Source organism: Portunus trituberculatus, chromosome 22 (assembly GCF_017591435.1).
Source record: "Portunus trituberculatus isolate SZX2019 chromosome 22, ASM1759143v1, whole genome shotgun sequence".
NCBI classification, from domain to species: Eukaryota; Metazoa; Arthropoda; class Malacostraca; order Decapoda; family Portunidae; genus Portunus; species Portunus trituberculatus.
Genome location: NC_059276.1, coordinates 4,309,748 through 4,326,069, shown reverse-complemented (window position 1 = coordinate 4,326,069; position 16,322 = coordinate 4,309,748). Strand labels below are relative to the sequence as shown.

At 40.4% G+C, this 16,322-nt stretch overlaps 1 protein-coding gene across 1 annotated transcript; it reads right to left on the bottom strand.

Moving 5' to 3' along the window:
* Positions 1-712: 712 nt before the first annotated feature.
* LOC123507389 lies at positions 713-15,020 on the bottom strand. The gene is made up of 2 exons (XM_045260198.1): positions 14,713-15,020; positions 713-2,352 (listed from the first exon to the last, which is right to left on the bottom strand). The coding sequence occupies exons 1-2, from the start codon at positions 15,018-15,020 to the stop codon at positions 1,113-1,115; spliced, it is 1,548 nt and encodes a 515-aa protein (XP_045116133.1). The 3' UTR covers positions 713-1,112.
* Between the last annotated feature and the right edge of the window lie 1,302 nt (positions 15,021-16,322).

Sequence of the window (16,322 nt, the reverse complement as noted above, 5' to 3'; positions counted from 1 at the left end):
GCACGGAGAGCAAAGGTTTCACATAGATAAGTAAGGGAGATGTCTTAAGCAACTAACACAGGATAACTAAGGGAAATTTTAAACAGCTAACCTTGGGTGTAATATTAACATTTAGACAAAGAAGCATATTAAAAGAAAAAGAGCACAGATAAGTAAGGGAGGTTTCTAGCAGTCAACACAGGATAACTAAGGGAAATGATCAAACAGCTAATCTTGGGTGTAATATTAACATTTAGACAAAGAAGCATATTAAAAGAAAAAATATTAGGAGTTTTTCTGTATAAAGACACGGAGAGCAAAGGTTTCAGAACACACAGATAAGTAAGGAAGGTCTCTAAACAGCTAATACAGGAATATTTAAGGTAGACTTCTAAACAGCTAACCACTAGTGTAATATTAACATTTAGACAAGGAAGCATATTAAAAGAAAAAATATTAGGAGTTTTTCTGTATAAAGACACGGAGAGCAAAGGTTTCAGAACACATAGATAAGTAAGGGAGGTCTCTAAACAGCTAACCGCGAGTGTAGCATTAATATTTAGACAAACTCGTGAACTCCTACGATGAGTTTAGACTTCCTGCTTAACTTAGCGTCTCTTTCAACACTCCCAGATAAGCGAGCCAGTAATGAAAGCTGGGCTCATGTGAACTTCTGACTTGAATAATTAAAACTGAAGAGGATAATGAAACTTGCTCATATCTTTGGCTTTTTATGATTTCTAATATGTTTTTCTGGGTTATTTAGAGGTGATACTTTTGTTATTGTTGTTATTTTTAGTATGGTGTGAGGTTATCTCTCTCTTTCTCTCTCTCTCTCTCTCTCTCTCTCTCTCTCTCTCTCTCTCTCTCTCTCTCTCTCAAGTCATCTTTTCACTGCCGGAGCATCACGCCTTGTCATCTTGCGGTGTGTTCCGGGCGTGTGTCTGGCCTGGGGTGGGCGTCCGATGCTCCTCCGTTAGGGCGCTGCATGGGGGAGTGATCTGGGAAGGCTCTGTTGGCGTGTGACTGCGTGGTGAAGGCGGCAGTGTTGTGTTATCTAGAGGAGAATCATTATGTGTGGGATTCCTCGGTCTTGCGTCATGTAGAAGGCGAGGGCGGAGGCGACTGACCCTTTAGAAGTCCCCCGCTCCTTGTTGCGCCTCCAAGTTCTCGAGGGTTATCTTCCTGACGGCGGACACAATGGCAGCAGCTGTGGCCGGGCGATCCAAGTGTAAATTTGTGAGGTTTTTAGCTTGGGTGTCTGAAGGAGGTGCTGTAGGAGGGGTCTGTGTCCGTGACGTGGTGATGGAGTTGGTGGTGGTGCGTGGTGACGTCAGGGTATATGTAGTGACCTTTGAGATGGTGGAATGTGAGAGGTTTTGTGGCTTGGTGGTGTTGGTGCGCTGTGAGGGTATTGTGCGTGTGTGGCTCTGGTTATGAAGGGCGTGTGGGAGTGTGTCACGGGTGTGGCCTTTGTTAATAAGAGTGTGGAGACGCGTGTTGGCTCCCTTCATGGCGTGCTGGTAACGAATGTTTCTCCATGGTGACACTTGGCCTGATTTCCTCGTAACTTCCTGCCCTAAGTGACTGCCAGAATACCTGTCACCTGTTTTACCTGCTTCCCTTAACGAGACCCCTGAATTTGTGCCCCTAAACTCGTGTCCCTGTGAAAGAAAGCGAGGTGGAGGGTTGTTGTAATTTTCAGGGTGTTTAGGGACCTCTATTTGGGAGTCCTGCGAAGTCCTAGTGTTAGTAAATATAAGAGATGAAGAGGGCGAGGTAGAGTCCTGTTTCTCTGTTTGGGTTAGTAGGATTCCTGCAGGAGATAATGTATTAGTACCATTTCTTCCTGACGCCATTGTGTGTGGTGGTGGTGGTGGTGGTGGTGGTGGTGGTGGTTCCTTCATGTCGGAGAGTGTTGGTGTAACTGGTGCTCGCTTTCTTAGGCCTTCCAGTACCCCACGTGCAGCAGTGACACCTCTAGTACCCTGAGACACGCCTGTATACCCTGAGAAGTTATCAAGGGACACGTCAGGGCCACCATGCACTCCTGAAGGCTGTAGGATATCGTTGTAAGAGTAGAGGGGTGGGTGATTAGAAGAGTCTAAACTGTGAGGGTAGTTAAGGTTATTCATCTCGTGTTTGTGTTGAAATGAAGGTTTTTGCATGAAGTTCCCTCTGTTCGCTGTAAGGCCCGCCAGTTCATGTCCTCCTAGTGTATACAGAAGAGGGCTGAGGTGATGGTTGCTCAGGGGCGGGAAGACTGGAGGGAGGTGGTGCAGGGAAGGCAAGATCGCGTGTGTTGCCTGCAGTGTGTTGTTGTAGGGAGAAATGCTTGGCGTGATGTCTCCCGCTGGTTCTGCCTCGCCCCGCCTGGAATAAAGGAAAGTTAGATTAGAGATTGTTGTCAAGTTAGTGTTCAATCTTGGAAGATTTATTATTAGAGAGATTAGATAAAAGAAAAGTAGATTACGAAGATGAATAACGAGTATTAAATTAAAAGATAACGAGATAAAGAAAGAAAGAATTCTGAAATTGGTCATGTAATTGAGAGAGAGAGAGAGAGAGAGAGAGAGAGAGAGAGAGAGAGAGAGAGAGAGAGAGAGAGAGAGAGAGAGAGAGAGAGAGAGAGAGAGAGAGAGAGAGGGGGGGGCGGACAGGTTTCTTATAGCTTTCCTTTCTAGTGAATCTGTTAATTTCAATCTTACTCTCTTAATCTTTCTCTTTTCTTACTCTCCTTTTCCTTTTCATCTCTTTCCTCCTCTATGATCTTTTTTCTTCTCTTGCTCCATCTTGCCTTCTCTTTTTCCTTCTCATTTTCCTCATTTTTTTTGTTTTCTTATTATATTTACTCACTTCTTTACCCACTTAACATTTTTTCCTTCTCCTCCTCCTCCTCCTCCTCCTCTTTCCCCTCCTCTTCCACTTCTGTCTTCACATGAACCTACTTTCCTCTTCTAAATCTCCTTTTTTTTCCCCTCGTCCTGACTCCGCAGCCACAAGATTCTATAAAAAAGTATGTGTAATAGCAATAATAATAATAATAATAATAATGATAATAATAATAATAATAATAATAATAATAATGATAATAAGAGTGGTGGTAATAAAGATGATGTTTTTGTTTGTTTTAATTTCTCGTCTTGTCGTATCAATTACCGCCTTTAAAAACACGAGTGAGTCTTGCTTTTATCTCCTTCGCCCCACTCCCCCTCCCCTGGCCTCCTCCCGTCCTCCCCCAGCCCTCTTCACTCGCATACTTAATAGCAATATACTCAGATAATTCCTCACAATTAACTACCACCACCAGAAGCAATGAGACTCCGCTAAATTAAGGGTTTGAATCTCATCCCAAAAATGCTTAAAATTGACCTGCTTAGTTGTCTACGTGTGTGTGTGTGTGTGTGTGTGTGTGTGTGTGTGTGTGTGTGTGTGTGTGTGTGTGTGTGTGTGTGTGTGTATGGCTTAAGTTAACCTAGTACTTTCATTTTTTATGTTTAAGTAGTTTTTTTTTGTATAGTTAGTAGTGTGTGTGTGTGTGTGTGTGTGTGTGTGTGTGTGTGTGTGTGTGTGTGTGTGTGTGTGTGTGTGTGTGTGTGTGTGTGTGTACTAGTAATTCATAGGAGTCTAAAGGGGTCCTATCTCTATATCTAAATCTATCCAGCCCTTCCTTCACTCCCTATGTGTGTGTGTGTGTGTGTGTGTGTGTGTGTTTATTTTCACCGCGCGGTAAGATTAACCTGTCAGAGTGATGGGCCAGAGTGGTTCACTGCGATCAGGTTCACGGAGTCTTGAACCTTCCCCCGGAATGAAAAATTAATGACCTGTAGCCACGGAGCTTTATAAGACTCATTGTTAAGACATGAGCGACTGCAAAAAAATATGAGTAATAAAGGAAAACTATATTGGGAAGTTATATTGGGAAACCTTTACCTACAAATTGACCTCAGTACTGGGACGCATTTTTACTGAGTTTAGGTATGATTTATTGACATTAGGAAGCGTCTATGAAGGCCAGAAAATTAATGGCCAGAGTATTCACTATTTTAATCCTCGCATAAGTTTCTGAAGCTGTATAAAATCACTAAATAGTAACCAGAATAAATATGGAAACTCGTCATGATACTGAAGGGGTTAAATCCTCTTTACTTAACCCTTTCTTCTGTAGCAATAGTAAGGCGAGTTTATCAAAATAGCATACTCTCATACACAGCTCCTTTCTATAATAGAGTTATATTAGTTAGAAAGAGAGAACACTAAATAAGGACAGTTTCTTGGGACACCATAATATATAAAAAAATCTTTCCCTACGCTGAAGAGTATTTGAAGATAACGATAAAATTTAGAAGACAGTGTAATATGGAAGGATAGGAGGGAAGTTTCGAATTAATTAAAGATGAGTAGGATGTGAATGGTAATAACAAGATGAAGAGGAGGAAGAGGAGGAGATAGAGAAGGAGGAAAGAGAGGAAAATGAGATGTTGACGTGGAGATGGAGAAGAGGGAGAAAGAAGATGAAAGAAAAACAAGGGAAGGAGAAAGATAAAGAACTACTAGAAGAATGAGAAATTGAAGATGAAAAGGAGAGAGACTAAGTAACTGGAAGGAGAGAAAGAAGAGAGAAAAAAATAGCTACTGAAGGAGAAAGAAGGAAGAGGAGGAGGAGTTGCTAGAGGAAAGAGGAAGAGGAGGAGGAGGAGGAGGAGGAGGAGGAGGAGGAGGAGGAGGAGGAGGAGGAGGAGGAGGAGCAACAAGAAGAGGGGTAGAGATAGCATTAGCATATTTCACCACAGAAGCTTAACTGTTGATGCAAGAAACCAACTTTTAAGAGTTTCATTTTATTGGCTAAGAGGGAGAGATATATCACCACTCCCGCACACACACACACACACACACACACACACACACACACACACACACACACACACACACACACACACACACACACACACACACACACACACACTCCCTCCTCGCATTCATATCGTAACATCCTATCTGACGAAGGCGATGAAGGAGAGAGGACGAAGGAAAGGATTTTTAAGAGAGAATGAATGGGCCAGTACTCTGAATCTCTCTCTCTCTCTCTCTCTCTCTCTCTCTCTCTCTCTCTCTCACCACAACTATTAAGAAAACGACAGATTAGGCATGTTCTCAAGTTTCTCCAATTAATAACACCGACATTTGGTTTAAAAGTCAGTAGAAGACATCCTTAAAACCTCGTATCTTCAACTAGAGCCTTTGAAAAGTAAGTATAAGGAAGTCTTACTAAAAACGGAGGTCATTGCAAGCTTGGTTAACCCGTTTAGTACTGAGACACATTTTACCTTGATTTTTCGGTCTGACTGGACGATTTTATTTACATTAGGAAGTGTCTATGGAGGTCAAAAGATTAGTGGGCAGAGAATTCACTATTTTAATCCCCTCGTAAGATTCTGAAACTGTGCAAAATGACCAAATAGTAAGCAGAATGAATATGGAAGCGTGTCATGGCAATTCTATGGAGGTCAGAAGATTAGTAGGCAGAGAATTCACTATTTCAATCCCCTCATAAGATTCTGAAACTGTGCAAAATGACCAAATAGTAAGCAGAATGAATATGGAAGCGCGTCATGGCACTGAAGAGGTTAATGGAGGAATGAATGCGGTCCACTGTGTGTTTTTCCTCGGTCCCGGTAACGAGGAGGGTGATAAGACAGTGCTATTTCAGTTAAGAAGCGCCGTAGGAGGTGATGCATTGAGCTGGTGTATTGAAGGACTCGTCTGTGTGTGTGTGTGTGTGTGTGTGTGTGTGTGTGTGTGTGTGTGTGAGGTATCTCTCTCTCTTTCTCTCTCTACGTCAGCTGTTACTGTGTGCGTCTGATTATACACACACACACACACACACACACACACACACAGTATTCAACTACTTCGTGTGTGTGTGTGTGTGTGTGTGTGTGTGTGTGTGTGTGTGTATATGCTGTTTTTGCGCCATCTCTTCTAAGCTATCAATTCCGGCCTTTACAAACAGCAGTGAGAGGATACTTAGCTCCCCCTTCTATCTCTCCCTCACTCCCTTTCTTCTCCTCCTCCTCCTCCTCCTCCTCCTCCTCCTCCTCCTCCTCCTCTTCCTCCTCCTCCTCTGTATCTGGTCAGAGGAAGTCTTAGCGTAGTTTTTATTTGACGTCATCAAGGTGGTCTTCTTCCTCCTCTTCTTCCTCTCCTCCTCCTCCTCCTCCTCTTTCTTATTCTCTTCCCCTCCTCCTCCCCTCCTTTTCCGTCATCTGGCATCGCTGCGAGAACACACCACACACACACACACACACACACACACACACAGAGAGAGAGAGAGAGAGAGAGAGAGAGAGAGAGAGAGAGAGAGAGAGAGAGAGAGAGAGAGAGAGAGAGAGAGAGAGAGAGAGAAGAGAGAGAGAGAGGTTTAATAGTTCGGAATGATAAATGAAGAAGAGAGAGTGAAAGAAAAACCACAAAATCTAAACAAGAGAAAGAGAGAGAGAGAGAGAGAGAGAGAGAGAGAGAGAGAGAGAGAGAGAGTGTGTGTGTGTGTAAACAATAAGAAATGATACATAGAAAACACACACACACACACACACACACACACACACACACACACACACACACACACACACACACACACACACACACACACACACACACACACACACACACACACACACACACACATATATATATAAAAGAAAAAAAAAAGCCTTCATTTAACAGGGCAGAGTGAAGAGGTAACAAGATCCTTCAGTTAATTCCCTGTATGATTAGCTAGAAGGGTCTCTGTTCGCCTCAGATCCTTCCCAACCGCAGCTGCGATTAGGCAAACAGTGATAATAATAATAATAGAGCGCTTCTGTCATTAAACTGGGGCCGGGCTTGAAGAATGAGGGTGGTGGCAGAAGTGTGCAAATGAAGGCTGGAGTATTGAGTGTAAACAGATAAGAGATAAGATGGTGAAACTCAAAACGTGCGTCTAATTGACCTCACAAGTAAAAGGGGGCTATGACTAAATAAGATAATGCTTCATCAGCTTTTTTTTCATGTTTTAGTGAAGGTTATGTTTATTTTCTTGGTGGTTGAGAGGAAAGTGTGGTGGAATGCGTGTTGCTGCGACATTAAGAGAGAGAGAGAAAGAGGGAGAGTGGGAGACGGGACAGGAAGAGAGTAAAAGAAAGAGGGAGAGAGAGAGAGAGAGAGAGAGAGAGGGAGAGAGAGAGAGGATGAAGAGAAAGAGAACAGTTAAGTTGAATAAGGGAAGTTATGTAGAGTGTTTCCTTTTTGTTTTAATCTGATAGAAATGGATATAAAGAATTTGAATGGTTGCAATACAATTCAGGAAAAAAAAAGTTTGTTTTAATTTGAAAGAGAAATAGACTAACAATTTGAGTGATGGAGACGTAGTTTGACACAAATTAAAAAGTTGAATAGGGAAATAATATATAAAAATTTCTTTGTTTCTTGTGTTAAATTGAGGTGAAATATATTACGAATTTGAACGGTAGTATTAAGTTGAAGAGAAAGATAAAAACTGTTGAGTAAAGGAAAAATAGGATTCTTTGTCTAGTTTTATGCGTTGAATTAAGAAAATGCAGTCTATGATATGAACGACAGTAATATAGCTTGGTTTATTAAGTTGAGGAGGAGTTGAGTGGACATGATTGATCGTTATTTAGCTTAGAGTGTTATACTATATAAGGTTAAAAATTAATTAGTGAACAGGATTAAATTTTGACATTATCCTGATTTTACAACATACGATTGAAGTTAATGAAGATAATATATACACCTTTCTGCATTCATGAGGAAAAGTTTTGTGGTGTGGGTAGCAGGAACAGTGTGGTAGAAAGTAGTATGAGTAGTAGTAGTAGTAGTAGTAGTAGTAGTAGTAGTAGTAGTAGTAGTAGTAGTAGTAGTAGTAGTAGTAGTAGTAGTAGTAGTAGTAGTAGTAGTAGTAGTAGTTTATTTTTTTATGTAGGGGAGAGGGCCAGCCAAGGGCAAAAAAAAAAAAAAAGAAAAGATAAAAAAAAGTAGTAGTAGTAGTAGTAGTAGTAGTAGTAGTAGTAGTAGTAGTAGTAGTAGTAGTAGTAGTAGTAGTAGTAGTAGTAGTAGCAGTAGTAGTAGTTGATGACTGAGAAGCTTTGCAAAATAAAAAGAAATTAGTTACAGGAAGCGTCACGTGTACACCTCCTGGAGCTTCCTTCACTAAGTTCTTTCTCGTACAAGTAAGAAAAATGATATGCTGTTCTTACTTACAAAATACAACGAAAGGAACAATTTTAAGTAACAAGAAAGATTTCCTAGGTTTAAAAAGCTGGAGTTCTCTGTTCAAATGATAAAGAACACAGTTTCCTTGTTACACAAATAGCATGCAAGTCATTTAAGTGGGAAAAGTTTTAGCCAGCTGCACGAAATTAAAGGATTGTGAGAAGATAAGACAGATTGAGGTCTGGACGGTAAAAAATAGCTTAAAAAAATTGTGATTATCTATATTTTTTTCAGAATTAAAGTAAATGATTCAACTAATACGCCTAATCCTGCCAGAGAGAGAGAGAGAGAGAGAGAGAGAGAGAGAGAGAGAGAGAGAGAGAGAGAGAGAGAGAGAGAGAGAGAGAGAGACTAAAACTTCCTATATTTTCCTTGTGCTCTTGTATTCTTAAACAAAACTGAAAACTCTTTAACTAACACGCATAACCAAACCATTAATTAAAAAAACCCAAGAAATAAAAAGAAAAAAAGTGATAGAAACAATGCTATCACAACTCTAAACAAACCAGAAACTATAAACGTAACAAAACCATCTTCCTTCTTACTAAACCCAGAGTTACCCAAGAGAACACAGCGACACAGGAGAGGTGAGAAGAGACGTGCTTAGAGGAATATTGAAAGCCTTATTGAGATGATTGGTGGCTACACAGGAGAGTCGTCTAAAGTAAGGGAGGCGCACCTGTCTAAACACGATCACAGCGGGACTTTTCTGTGTTGAGGCGCAAAGTGGAGGTGAGAGAGATTTACGATGCTGGTTTGTAAAGATGTGTTGTGTTGCTCTATTTGTGACTATCGCTTGTGTGTGGATTAGGAATGTGATGTAATGACGTAAGGATAGTTTTATAAAGAATAGCTTGCTGGTGGTGGGACAGAGATTTACGATGCTGGTTTGTAAATATGTGTTGTGTTGCTTTTTTTTTTTTGGTTATCGCCTGTGTGTGGATTGAGAATGCGATAGAATAAAATAAAATAGTAAATAATTTTATAATGGACAGTTTTTTTGGTGGTGGGAGAGAGAGATTTGTGATATTTAGTAAAAGGAGATAGTTGTTTTGTTGCTCGTTCATGGTTACAGTTTGTGTGTGTTTACTGGAAATGTGATAGAATGACGGAAGAATGCTTTATAATTGATAGCTTTATAATGGAGAGTTTGCTAATGGTGGGGAGAGAGATTTACGATGCTGGTTTTTAAAGATGTGTTGTTTTGTTAAGTTTGTGGTTGTAGTTTGTGTGTGTGAATTGGAAATGTGATGGAGTGACAGGAAAATGCTTTATAGTGAATAGTTTAGTAATGGATCGTTTGTTGGTGATGAGAGAGAGAGAGAGAGAGAGAGAGAGAGAGAGAGAGAGAGAGAGAGAGAGAGATTTGTGATGTTTTGTAAAGGAGATAATGTTGTTTTGTTATATTTGTGGTTATCGTTTGTGTGAGTGTGTGCGGATTGGAAATGTGTTGGAATGACGGAAGAATGTCTTGTAGTGGATAGTTTGTTTTGTTTGTCTTTCTTGGTGTTATTTGATCAGTTAGTAGAAGGTTAGTTATGTAATTGTGTTTCTGTGTGTGTGTTTGTGTTTGTTCATTCTTTTTTCAATGATTCTTTCTTTCTTTATTTAATTTTCTTATTTTTATTTATCTATTTGTTTATTTGCATAATTATTTATTTTTCTATTAATCCGTCTTGTTTAGTGAGTGAGAGAGTGAGTGAGTGAGTGAGTGAACTATTGAGTGAGTGAGTCAGTAAATTAGCAATATTTCACCTAAAGAAAGCACATAGCTGGATGTAAGGTTTGCGAGAGAGAGAGAGAGAGAGAGAGAGAGAGAGAGAGAGAGAGAGAGAGAGAGAGAGAGAGAGAGAGAGAAATTCCCTACTTCTCTTTCCCCACACCCTCTGAAAAAAAACAAAAAACATTGTGCTATTAAAACAATAAAAAATAAAAGAAAAAAATAAAAACCTCCATTAATTCAGTACATTACGAGAGAGAAAAAAAATCATAAGCAAGAAAGCAAACCAAAAACCAACAAAATATCCCCAAACAAACAGCAACTTCAGCCAAAACAAAAGCCAAACGCACGATGAAGCGAAACAAAACAAGATAACGATGCGAACACCAGCCAAAACAACAAACATCTAATAAAACAAGAGGAAAAGCAAGACAAGATGAATTGAAAGCCTAAAACCTAATGATTGATAAACACTGCCATTTTCTCCTTTAAAGAGGGCAAAGAGGAGGCCACGAGGAGAAGCCAAAGGGACAAGGAAGGCAGTCAAGGAGAAGGAGAGGGAAGTAATGTGCTATAGGGGTCAAATTGCAAAGGGTGAAGGGGTGAAGGAGTGATAGGGTGACGTGGCGTGTGAAAACATCTCGTTAAATGACTGATGGGGGAAAATAGAGAGGGGATTTATTAGGTAAGGTTAAAATGAAGCGTCTGTGTGGTTCATCTATCCTTTGTTTGTGTATTGAAGGCTCTTTATTACAGGTGGTGAAGGAGACTCAGGGTAAAGTGATGGTTAATTGATAGTGATGGATAGTGAAAGGTGTGAATATATTGACAAGTTATGGATTACCAGGATTAGTGTTTAGTGATGGTATTTATCCTTTGTGTATTGTGAGCTTTTTATTACAGGTGGTGAAGGAGACTCAAGGTAAAGTGATGGTTAATTTTAGTGATGGATAGTGAAAGGTGTGAATATAGTGACAAGTTTTAGATTAGTGTTTTGCGATGGTGTTTTTAATTAGGAATAGATAAAGTGTGGTGAGTAATGGTACGTGTGTTAGTTGTGGTGAAGATGGTGATGTGTTAGTGATTGTTGGTGAAAGTAATGAAGCTTCTGGTTAATTGAATGTAAATGAAAGTGTAATGAGGATAGTTATAATTAAGTTGGGGTCATTAAAAGGCTATGTTTGTGGGTTCATGAAGAGGATGAGGATGATTGAGAGAGATTATTCCTTCTACTCTTCCTCCTTCTCCTCTCCTTCTTTTTCCTCCTCCTTCTCCTTATCTTCCTCTTCTTAAAACCAAATGACTTCTTTCTTAACCTATCATCATAACATCTACATCTCCTCCTCCTCCTCCTCCTCCTCCTCCTCCTTACCTCCACTTCCTGAATTTCTATACACTCATCAACCCACCACCACCACCACCACCACCACCTTCCTGAGCCCCTAAAATATGAATGGCCCAACAAAGCGTTATGAATGGGCAGACTGTGGCGAGGCGGAGGTGATCCAATGATAGTGGCGTAGTGATAACATGAGGGAACAAGGCACGTCTATGGAAGCCCTGGTGGGGATATTAATGATGCCTGATATATGATAGTGAGATAATGAACTGTTTGCCTTATCAACAGAGAGAGAGAGAGAGAGAGGGAAAGAGAGAGAGAGAGGGAAAGAGAGTAATGAAATGGTTAGCTTGAGGGATCTAGGCAATAACTGACGTCTCGTGTTGTTATTGGCAAGTCTAATTGGATAGTTTGCAGCTGTTGAGTCTTGTTTTGTGTTGTTTGCACTGCGGCACTTACTGGGCCTGCTGCCACTAGTCTTGTACAGGATAGGGATGAAGGATGTTGTAGGATGAGTCAAGGATGTGTAAAGAGTGCTAATGACATGTTGAGTTAGGATTGGAGGATCGGAAGTGTGTATATATGTATGTATGTGTGTATGTTTGTGTAAGAAGGTTATGTATGTGATTAAATTATGATGGAACACAATATCTCTCTCTCTCTCTCTCTCTCTGATTACGGTATGGTTGAAGGTGTGTATGTATGTATGTATGTTTATGTAAGAAGGATATGTATGTGATTATGATGGAACACAATCTCTCTCTCTCTCTCTCTCTCTCTCTCTCTCTCTCTCTCTCTCTCTCTCTCTCATGACCATAACCGCGTCACTCCTTCATATATTTTGGGCTAATTATCGCTGTTTGCTCTTAGGAGATTGAATCCTCTTTTAAACCCTCTGAGATCACCTTCTCTGAGACGCTTGGTGATGCGCATTTGTTGGCTTGTTATCGTATTGACTGCCCTGTTTGTTGATGATGCACTTGGATCCCACTTGGTCGGTCTCAAAGGGTATCTGAACCGCCTCAGCCCCTTCCCTTCACTCGCTGCTCCTCCGATCCCCCGATGCTCAGCTGTTTCAAAGGGTCAGTTTTATAGTGTTTGTGTTGCGTCGCCTATACCTTCCGGTGTATAATTTGTGGTGTTTATACTGTGTGGTGAAGTGTTCAAGTGTTTGTTTTTTATCTTTATGTTTTCGTCTCTCTCTCTCTCTCTCTCTCTCTCTCTCTCTCTCTCTCTCTCTCTCTCTCTCTCTCTCATTAATTTTCTTCCTCCATCTTCTTGAAGTGGAATGTTTAGCTTGTGTGTGTGTGTGTGTGTGTGTGTGTGTGTGTGTGTGTGTGTGTGTATCTTCATTTTCTGTTTTTCTTTCTGTCTTTGGTTTGTGTAACATTTTGTAATTATTAATCTTATTTTTTTGTTACGTCTTGCTTTGTCTGATAACTTTTTTTTTCTAACCCCGATAAGGAATGTTTGTTGCTGTCGTTGTTGTTGTTGTTTTTGCTGTTGTTGGTACTGAAGTTGTTGTTGTTGTTGTTGTTGTTTTTGCTGTTGTTGTTGTTGTTGTTGTTGTTGTTGTTTGCAAATGTTTATATTTCGATCTTACTTATTTATTTTGTCAGTCAGTCATTCATTCATTCAGTCGGTTGGTTCGTGAATTTATGTATTTCTTTAACTATCTATTTATTTATCTATTTATTTGTTTATTCTACGAGGAGAGACAGAACAGAAAAACAGAGAATCAAAATATAGAACCCAATATCACACTTCAAAAGATACACAAATTTTTTCCTTCAACGTGTAACTTCAACATTATTTATACCGCCAATGGAAATATTAACACCATTTAACGTCAGCTATTTTTAGGGCCCACATAATGCCCCACTAAAGATAAAACCATTAGAGAACACACAGAAGGGGAAATGTCACGCGGGATGATGCATGACTCTAGAAAATGTCAGAGGATGAAGAAGATGACGAGTATAAAGATAACACAACCTGAGAATTGCCTTGAACTTCTAAGTGACGAGAATATATTAGACACACACACGCACACACACACACACACACACACACACGGAGCTTCATCTCTCTGTCTGTATTTTCATGTATTTATCTTGTACCTCATTTGCATACGTCTAAGTTTAGCGTGTCAGTCGGAGTGAGGTCAGACTCCCAACACAGCGTGAGTTTAGAGAAGTCCACCATGAATAGAAAATGGGAAAGAAAACGAGGTATGGAGTCTTCTTGGTGCCTGATGATTATTCACAAAAAACGTATTGAAAAGGGTGACACCTCTATTTTTTAAGATTTGGTTCAGTTTTTGTTAGTTTAATAGTTTAGCGATGAGGAATGTTCCAGGGTTATCAGAGTTGAGCAGATTACTTCTTGTTTTTTTTTTAGTTATTCACACTGAGGATTTTGTTCATGTCATCCTTGGTATATCTCTTATGGGACTTATAGAACATGAGTACTGTTTTTTTTTTCTATTATATCTACTACTTTATTTGAAAACCAGTTACTTTGGGTCTCTTCTTAACCCCTAAAGTACCATGACGCGTTTTCCCTATTAACTCTGCTTACTATTTGGTGATTTCATACAGCTACAGAAACTTATGTGGGGATTAAAATAATGAAGACTGTGGCCATTAATCTTCTGACCTCTTTACACCCTTCATAGTGAAAATATAATCGTCTAATCACATACAAAATTCATGGTAGAAATGCGTCTCAGTACTGAAGGAGTTAATATCAAGTTTAAACCTTTTCTTTCTTGTCCCTGTTACTGTCAAGAGGCATCTGTTTACCTTCCTTGTTATATCTATCACAACACTAAAAGAACCATTTGAGAAGCTGTATTATCATCATTTCTAAACCTAATTTCATCAAGCTTGAATCCAGTATTTCTTTTTCGTTCTTCCTTGTTTACTGCTCCCAAGGATTTTATTAACTTAACCTTGCATTTCTTATACCACTTACAAACACAACCTCCTTTTATAGCTATAATCTTGAACCCATTACCTGCACCAACCTTGATTACTCACCTCGAGGATTTTGTTAACTATTCTTGTTGTAACCTTATACCTTAGAAACGCAACTTACTTAATCTCTTTCCTCGTATCTAACTTTCTTCAGTACTGGGACACATTTTTCCATGAGGTTGGCTGTGATTAGATGATTTTATTTCAATTAGGAAGGGTCTACGGAGGTCAGAAGATTGATGGTCAGAGTTTTCACTATTCAAATCCCACACATAAGTTTCTGAAGCTGTATAAAATCACCAAATAGTAACCAGAATGAATATGAGAACGCGTCATGAGAAGGGGTTAATCTTGAACCAGCTATATCTCCTGCCATGATCTTTTTCACCTTCCTAGCACTTAGACCTTATGACGTGACCCACCTGTCCACTGCCTCCCTGGCCGGATTGTCCCCTCCAAGAAGCCCACCGAGCAGCATGGCAATGTACACAGTGAAGGCGGCGAAGGAGAGAATGCCCAGGGTGGTGTTCAAGATGGGATAGCCCGGCGCCAAGCGAGGAACAGATATTGAATTTTGCTTGTCCTTTCCGTCCTCAGGTAGCGATGGTAGGGTGCGGGCGTGGGTGTGTGACTGGGCGTGAGTGTAGGTGAAGGGCGTGGCATGGGAGAATATGGGCGTCAGTAGTACACACGCCCATATTACGAATTTTACTATATTTTGCTGAGTCATGATGATGATGCACGCGCACACACACACACACACACACACACACACACACACACACACTCTCTCTCTCTCTCTCTCCGATTATTATTTGTGCCCAGTTAACAGCTAGGTAGAGTTCTTGATTATTAACTTGGCATTCCTTGTGCCCAGTTGACAGGTAGTCCAAGTCTTGAACCTCAATTAATAGGTAGAGTTATTACTGTTCTCACGTTAACAACCGGCACAGGTCCTGAGTCACTCCATTAACAGGTGAAATTAAATCGTTAACAGGCAAAGCTCATGATTCTCAACAGTTTATGACTTTACAAATAACGCAATTTATCTTCGTAATTAACCGATGGAATTATTACTACGCTCTCGTTAACAGGTAGCTCAAGTCTTGCTGTAGATAATTAACAGGTGCACTCTTTCACGGCCACAGGTAAGTTAAGTCACAGTGTCCACGTTACAACAGTTGATCTCGCCTCACACGTGAAGTAACTGGCGATGTGTTCGTTCCTCAACCCTCTGTCTCTCCTTCTCCCTCTCTCCCATCCCGCTACAGAACATGAGTATAGACTATCAACCAAATCGCAATGTTAATCAGAAACCACCCACGCGTGATGACAAACTAAGATTAACGTTAGGGGACCATATCAAGCCATATCACATCCCGTTACTGTATTTTTCACCCTCCGTTTTCCTTCTGGCACTGGTGGGACGCCGTTATTCGCTTTGCCAGGCTGTTAGTGATTGCTTTACCATGTCTGATGGCGGGAAAGGTGCGTACTAACCTAGATAGTGTTAGTTAACGTGGTGCTTATGATCAGGTGTGCGAAACGTGTGTGGAGGCTGTTGGGGGGAGCGTAATTAAGGTGCTCATAGATGTGGGGACGTGAAAGGCAGGGAAGATGAGGTGAGTCGCGTTTTCTTTAGTGCCGTTACGATGGAGGACTGTGTTAGATTGGCGGTCATGGGTAAAATGAGTGTACTGTGTGGTAAAGTGATGGGTCAGGGTCTGTGTGTGTGTGTGTGTGTGTGTGTGTGTGTGTGTGTGTGTGCAGGAAGCGTGCAAGGTTATATGTGCGAGAGTCATGGTTAGAAGTATAATGATATTGTACTGTCATCTCTTCTGTATCAATTAGCAAACATTTTTCTTTTTAACTTGATTCAGCAGTGGTATGGAAATTTTCGTTTCCTCCTTATTTTTCTGTGGTTTGTGTTTTTATTAGAATCTCTAAAAATGTCATCTAAGTTTATCGGAACTTTTTTTTGCTCAGGTGAAAGAAAGTAAGATTTGTTAGTAAGATTTATGATTCCAGTTAA